Source organism: Astatotilapia calliptera, chromosome 15, assembly GCF_900246225.1.
Source record: "Astatotilapia calliptera chromosome 15, fAstCal1.2, whole genome shotgun sequence".
NCBI classification, from domain to species: domain Eukaryota; kingdom Metazoa; phylum Chordata; class Actinopteri; order Cichliformes; family Cichlidae; genus Astatotilapia; species Astatotilapia calliptera.
The window spans coordinates 25,294,816-25,302,781 of NC_039316.1; the positions used below are offsets into that span (position 1 = coordinate 25,294,816).

Sequence of the window (7,966 nt, forward strand, 5' to 3'; positions counted from 1 at the left end):
GGGTCAAACTTTTTAATTCAGTCAGTCTCCTCTTTTTTTTCTTTGAGTTTACGTGTGATGTAACAGAGTACCATTAATCTTTAACCCTTAAACAAACTGTCACTCATTTATTTGACCACTGGCATGATTTTGTACGAGAGTTTTACTGCAGCGTTGAAATGCCATTAAGATATCAGAGCTGTATAGTTATCAGCTAGATTTTTTTATGTTCCACTGACTTACTCTGGGCCTCTGTAAATGCACCAGCGTTAGATTTTACAGCACGCAGTCGTTCCTGATGAGCACAGGGACTAATACATCCATATACATCCCCATTCATGCCAGTTTCCATAGCAGTAATCTCCCGTGTGTGATTTATGGCTCCTGGTTGGTGTCTGTTTGCGTGGCTCTTTGGCTGGGCAGGGCGATTGTGAGAATTTACCATTGTGCACAGGTAGCAGCATGAGAAGCACAAAGAATATCTGCACTGGTTTTCAGTTTTCATTGATTTAACCCTCTGGACGAGACTCTGGGAGAGCAGAGTGCTGCAAATGTAAATAAATAATATGAATTCACAACACCCCAAAGATGTGTCACTGTAACAGAAAACAAAACCAGTGAAGGAACAAAGAAACATAATAAGATCTAGAAACGGCGTCAGTCAGTAACAGGAACGTTTCAGCTGGGGTCCTTCCTGGCTCACCTTCTGAAAACTAATTGATTTCTCATTATGAAAGCTGTCAGCTCGTTTCATTTACTCTTTTTATTTCAAGCAATCCTGCAGTTAATGACTCCTGAGATCATTTCTTATTTCGACCACCTCTCCAAACACCCCTCTTCAAATGTCTCCTTCCACGTTAAGCGCTGTGGTCTCTGGTTTTTCCACGTTTCCCCCTCCTCTGCCTCTCAGGCTCTTCTAGTTGTGGAGTATATGCAGTCAGCATATTTTCCCAGTCTTCTCCCAGCTCAGAGAAATCAGCCAGGGGATTAGAAGCTTATGGTGAAACATTATTCAATCATTTCTTTCCCGTTCTTCTCCAGGACACTTTTAAGAGCAGAGGAGCGTGTTTTACGAGAGCCGCAGAGCCAAGAGAGATATTATCTGTTGATCTGTTCTTTCAGCCTGCCCTGCTTGTCAGAGACTCTCAGAGGTCCTTTATGGAGGCGCCCACCATGTTAATGTTAAAGTAGAAAACTAATTTGGTGTTATTATTGTTTCATATGCTACACATTAACTGTGCAGAAGAAGCATTAGCTGGATGGATCTGTAGATTTATTCCCTCTGTTTAATGGAAGAAAAGTCTTGCTGCGGTCTGTATGCCCAAAAATACACAAGTGACCTCAGCGTTTAACTTTCTCATGTTTAAGGAAACTCTATCTACACGCAGGATTTTAGGAGGCCACCTTCAGGACAACTGCTGAGGACAGTTTCCATCTTAGTTTTCATCTTTTATGTGACAGGAAGAGGGTGGATGCATTTAATGCAGTTCAGTTCAGTTTTATTTAGATAGGTGCTTGATATTGTAAGGTGAAGACCCTACAATACAATCACATGACCCATACGAGCCAAGTGCTGTGGCAACAGTGGGAAGGAAAAGCTGCAGAGATTTGCATTGTGGGTAGTGGATATTCAAGACTTTGTGTTCAGACAGGCGCTCAATGCAGATGATGTGCATCATTTTCCACTTGTGAAGAAACTCGAAGGGAGTGAACTACAGACAGAAACCGTTTTTATTAAGAGTGGAATTGAGTGGAATCTCCAAGTGAAATCTGCTCATTCACCATGTTTTATGGTTTGTTAAATTGATTTTTTTTTCTTTGTCCATAAGAGACAGTTATCGCCCTTAGACTGTGCAGATGGTTGGATGTTTTATCACTGCTTTTCTGTGAGACTGTTTTATGAGTACAAAGTAGATCCAGTGACAGCTGCTCACTGTCACGTCTGAGGATTGTTCAGAGAAACCTGGTTTCTGGAAACACCCTGTAAATGGAGGTTCACTATGTCCGAACTGTCTAACAGAAATATGTAGCGCATCTTAGATCATCTTTGGATTTGTTACCATGGTATGGTAATGACTTGAGCCTCGTGCCCAACTCGGCAAGTATGGACACGTTCGTGTACATTTGTGGACTGTGATTTATCATTGTGATGTCAACAGTGTCGGTCAGTCACCTGTAGAATCGGTAAACGTGTTTAAAAAGCAAAATCCAGAAAATTCTGCTGAATATTACGTGGCACCAAAAACAACCAAGGTGCTGTGTTCATTTGAAGTAATGTTGATATTTACTTTTCAAACACAAAAGAAAAGAAGAAGAGAATCAGACCAGGTCCCTGGAGTGGAGGTCGTAGTCTTGACTCTCTGTCTGCAGCATTCAGAGCCTGCAGTAACCTGCTCGTGTTGTCAGCAGTGAGACTGAATATTATTCGTCAGAATGCGTTAACATGATTCGATTTTGCGCCGTCAGTCATTTCGTGGCTTGGAGACGTGTCCCGTCCAAGACCACGTCTCGTGGTCTGTTTGCAGAGCAAAGCGTAGAGCGAGGAGAGCGCAGCAGAGGCCTGGTTTACATTAAAGAGTGTCCTCTGAGGAGGGAAGGATTGACTGAGGGAGTGAAACATCCTGAACAAGTAGAGTGATGAAAGAGGGAAAAATGGAATGATCGGGTAAAGGCTAGAAGAGAGATGATGGGACTCCAAAGGAGCCAATCGACCACCCGTAGATGCAAAGAGAGGAGGGAACAGTTTCAAACAAGAAAGCAAATCAACAAGGGAGCAAAGACTCTACATAAATGTCAGGGACTCTAGGAATGGATTCTTTCAAGATTTTATTTGTATTATTGTGTTGAAATTTCTTGCTTTTTTAATGTCTACCGATTTTGCAAAAATAAATGAATTGTGACTGGATAGACAGTAAAATCAAGGATAGACAGGTAAGAAGCAAAAGATCATGAACGAGAAGAAAGTTAGAATATAGTTAAAACTGGATGAATCTGATGGCTGGAGGCAGTTTGTACAGTATGTGTTAATTGGACTGGTCACTGATCTGTTATGACCTGTAACCTGTCCTCATAGAGCTGAAATGGTACGTCCAAAGAGTCAAATCTTTATGCCTCTGCAGTTGTTTCCATCTTTCCCTGCTTCGTGCTGACACAGTGACCCCATACTTCATAAAAACAAGTTTGTTTTTTTTAAGTTAATAACTTGAACTCCACCCATCTCACAGCTGGAGCAGCGACTGTGAGCCATTTTCAGTCTGAAACCTCACAGAAACTTTCAGTCTGATATCAGCTGCTCACCCTACATTTGTGTGGTCAGGTTTCTTAACAATACAACATCAACCTAATTTTCCAGAGCAGCAGCACAGCTCCAACAGCAGTGCTAAAGGACCAAAGTTTCTGCTGGTAACCGGTAAGCAGGGACAGACGGTGGAACATATCCGTGTCCATGACCAAGCTCCAAAATCATCAGAGAGGTAGAAACCAAACAACCGTTACTCCTAGCTGGAACAATCAAAACATGCGCTTAAACATTGGGGAGGAAGCATCAGAGGGGCAAGTAGAAGAGGGCAATAAAGGTAAGGGAAAGAGAAACATGCTCTGAGCTCATGATCCAGTTTCCTGGAGGCAGGGTCTTTACAAGGTTGGGTTTTTTCTTTTCCCCTATAGAATACTCTGGAGTCCTGTATGTGAAGGAGGGTCTATGTATCCTATAGTGTTACACCCACATTAAGAGCTGTGTTTTCTTCAGGCTGAGCTGTGAGCCCCTAGAGACTCTGATGGGTGGAGGGCCAAGAGTGGAATATGCTGCAAATAAAACCCCAGCTTGCCTTTTTTCACTGTTCTTGTTGGTTAGAGAACATTTTTGAATTTTAGAAGAAAAAACAAACATCTTTTTGTCACTGCAGGCTTGACCTTATAGATTCAGTAACACCTACAAATGAAACCAAAGAATAAGCTGTGAAAATATTTTTAGATCTAAAAAATCATTGTTAGAAAGTCGATCACAACTGTTTACTTAACCCACGACATGTGTGTGTATAGGTTAACAGTTATCTTGGAAGCTCAATCAATCTCTGCTGGGTTCCTCAGGGATCTGTCATCAGGCCACTGCTTTTTATACTGTACATCAATGACATGGCTGCAATGTCAAAGTCATTGAAGGTCATATTGTTTGCCGATGTCACACACCAGTGTGCCAGGGAAATAACGTGGAACAACCTCTGAATGAAGTAGAAAATTATCTGAAGATGTTCTTTGACTGTTTAAAAATTAATTAATTAATTAAAACAAAACACAGAATGTCATAAAATTTCACAATATTTGGAAATCTTAAAAATTCCACCACTGTGAAACGGAGTATAAATATTAAAATTAGTAAAACCCATCTGAAATAAGAATTTACAAATGATCCTGGATACTCAATATTACTCATATCTCAGGAAAAATATAAGAAAGCCAACCTTTATGAAGTTTCAGCTATAAAGACTATAAATAAAACCGTGAACCGTTAAATTTACTTTTTATTAGATTAACTGACTTTGAGAGGAATGCTCGTGTTCAACTTTAATATGGGAAATGTTCATCTCTCCGATCGAGCCGTCTCAGTGTGAGAGTAACTCAGCTTGAAATCTTTCTTTAACTTCTTTATTTTTTGACGAAAAGCAGTCGGTCTCGATAAGTTTTGAGCTTCTACCTCCTGCTGTTTGGTAGTTTGTACACAGGGTGTAAAACTTTAGATTAAATGGCTCAGGAGTGTCGGGATCTTCACTTTTACACTTCTTTTGTTCGTGTTTTCTTTAATTGCTACGCAGAATAAAACTAAACTGAGCTGGGTCAAAACCGGTCAACATCACATCATTTTTAATATTTTAGGTAAAACGACAAAGAGGGGAGGACGGGAGAAGATGATAAGAAAAACCTGATTCTTTAATTGTTGAGATTTAAAACAAAAGATCGTGGACAAGTTTAGAGCAAGAGGCTGAGCGACATGATGATCTCACAGGGAGCGGTTTATCTCCGAGGATCATGAACTTGTTACAGCCTCACATCTCTTTATTAAACAACACACAGACGCTGTGTCTCCTCCCTGACGCCTCCCCTCATCGGGCCGATTACTGATGAGTCTTTATTTAAATACATTCTGATCGCAGAGATGAATTACCCACAATCCCCTTGACACTGACAGACAGTGATGGGCTGACGCGGATCACAGCGGGACTTCGAGTGTTTTAAAGGCAATTTAAGTCAGAAATAAACTCCGAGCAGAGCAGAAGACTCATGCTGTGCTTCGTTTCTCCAATGCTCACAATCAAACACACTTTTTTTGTGCACCAGGTCAGAACAAAACGGACGACAACTGAAACTTACAGGAAATTGGTAAAATGGGATGACAGCGGCTTGATTATAACCCCCAGAAAAAAAAATTTTTCTTATCATTGAAACTTTATTCAAAGCAGCAGTTGAACAAAACTGAGTGGAGCTGCTGGAAACTTTAGAAAAATTCCAGCTATTCCTGAATTCATCCATTCATCCATCGTAGGCCCAGCTGTAGCTCAGGAGGTGACCCTTCCTGCTGCAGTCTGCATGTTTCTGTGGCTTAGATATTGATCGCTGAGACAGGAAGTGCAGAGACGTGCTCGTATGAGTAAATGAGGCGTTCGGTATAAACAGCTGTGACTGCAGGGGTAGAAGAGAAGAACCGTTCATTTACCATGTTATCCATCCATCCATCCTGTGTCTCACACAGTGGCAGTAACACAAGTATTGTTATATGAGAAGAAATTTGTAAAATGAATCTGTAACCTTTAACTTTCAGGGTTTTTTGTTGTATAGCATCAGAAGTAATAACCAAATACTTCAAGTCACTGTAACACTTGTGGGACATTTTTTCCATGTTACAGATAAAGTTTCATGTTGGGTGTGATCATAGACTTGATGTTATCTACATTAAAGGGATCCTTTGCTGTTTTCCTTTCTTTTGTCTCCTTTCCTAAAGCCACCTGTAGCTAAGGAAACTCAACAGTTGCTTGTGCAGATCTGTCTGTCTGCCGTTTGATGGAATGTGCCATGGTTGGCATCAATCCTCCCCTTTGTGTTTCTCAGTAAATCAGTCTTCAAGCGCGATCGGCCCTCAGAGCTGCTCTGATTGCTTTGTAGTTGTTGTACATTATATCTGATCTCACTAGTTTCCTTCTCTCTGCCCCCCTCCATCCTTTATCCTCCTGTCATTCCGCTCTCCCTCCCTCCAGGCGGCATCCAACTCTCCCCGGAAGACTTCACCAAAGCCCAGAAATACTGCAAGTACGCCGGCAGCGCCCTGCAGTACGAGGACGTGGGCACGGCCATCCAGAACCTCCAGAAAGCCCTGAAACTCCTCACCACCGGCAAAGAATGAGGCCCTTGTCCTCCTGCCGGCCCACTCCTCCATCCCTTCTTTTCTCTCCCCCCCCCCCTTTCACTCCAGCAGCGCCACTCTATCCGTCACTGATCCAGCCCAACAGCGAGCTGAGGATGCAGCTCACTCTCTCTCACACACACACACACACACACACACACACACACACACACACACTGAAGAGGGCCGTTGAGCTCGCCATCAGACGAGGACACAATGGAAATCAGCGTTCAACAATAGCTGCCTGTGTGTGGCTGCGAGTCGCACTGATTGACAGGACAACAGTCCGACGGCAGAACACGGCGACTCTGACGACTGACGCACATCACAGCTTCATCATTGGTCTGAGAAGACAGCAGAAGGTCCTCGGGCTGCCATTTAACATCACGGAGCTCGCCGCGTACGCATCGGTAAACCGTTACCATGGAAAGCAAATCTCTGAAACATCACTTTTTACAAAAAGTACAAAATAAGTCTGAAATCATTCTGTTCAAACTTTAAAGAGAAATAAACAAGAAAATGAAAATGTTCTGCTTTCCTGACACTAAACTGTGTCACAGGCAGAACGACGATTTAGGAACTCGCAGATCGACACAACAAAAACAGCGGAAATATTTGGTTTGAGTGCAGCAGGCTCTGTTTGTGTTCTGTGTATATGGTGAGAAAAAAAATGTTCAACTCGAAGCTCGAAGTAACTTTAAGGTCACAACATTCAACCTTTTTTCTGCTGACACAGCATTAATGACAAATAACAACTGTAAGAGTTTCAGGGGCCAAACTAAATTAATTGGCGGCTAGATTTAAGTAATTGGGGGGTTTTTTTGTTGCCATTTTTCCTGCAAAATTACCCAAAATCATCAGAGATTTCACGAGTGAGTCCATGTCACGTCTTTTCTAACTGCGACGGAGGGCGCTGAGTGATCTCGGACTCGATCAGCTCATCTTCTAAGTGCAGCTTCGAACTTCACACAAGTATATAAAAAAACAACCTAAATGTCAATCTTCCCATCACACAATAAAACTAATAAGAGTATTCCTCAGAATGCCAAGAGTGTGAGATGACACGCGACAGACGCTGAACGAGCTATGCTCGTTTTCAGACGGCCTTCAGCTCCCTGCTTCAGGTTCTCTTCTTCTACGATATCAGAAAGGAAAAAGTGTCTGTGTCTGAATCACTGCTGTCGGGATGTCTGCGACTGCTCGCTGTGATTGTTTTGGCTTTTGGCGTTTTGCTCTTCTGTAACAGAAAACTGTCTCATTTGTGTCACTGTCAAACGGACGCTGTCCTGATATTCAGTGATGCAGAATAAATGGAGGCGGCGAGGCCTTGGGGCAGCGTGGCTGTCGGCCTTCTGACTCGTCGTGTGGCCGAGGAGGCGGAGGATTATCTCCTGAAAGCTTGTTTCATGTTGACATATCACTGTGTGTGTGCTGGTGGAGATGGGGGGTGGCAGTTGTTGTTTCAGCTTTAGTTCTTTTCTCTTTATTTAATGTTAATCATTCTTGGTTTGTTTGAAGGTTTTCAGAGTTGCACGAAGCTTCTGTCAGAATCAGTGATTTACAGCAATTTGAATAAAATGTTGGAAATGCGCA

General features: G+C 42.4%; 1 protein-coding gene across 3 annotated transcripts in view; it reads left to right on the plus strand.

Moving 5' to 3' along the window:
* Positions 1 to 7,966, plus strand: part of vta1 (vesicle (multivesicular body) trafficking 1) — a 58,733-nt gene extending 50,767 nt beyond the window's left edge. For all 3 annotated transcript variants that reach the window (XM_026142870.1, XM_026142868.1, XM_026142869.1), the window contains one exon: positions 6,228 to 7,966. In XM_026142870.1, coding sequence (XP_025998655.1) covers positions 6,228 to 6,373 — 146 coding nt within the window. In that variant the 3' untranslated portion in view covers positions 6,374 to 7,966. The remainder of the gene's footprint in view (positions 1 to 6,227) is intronic.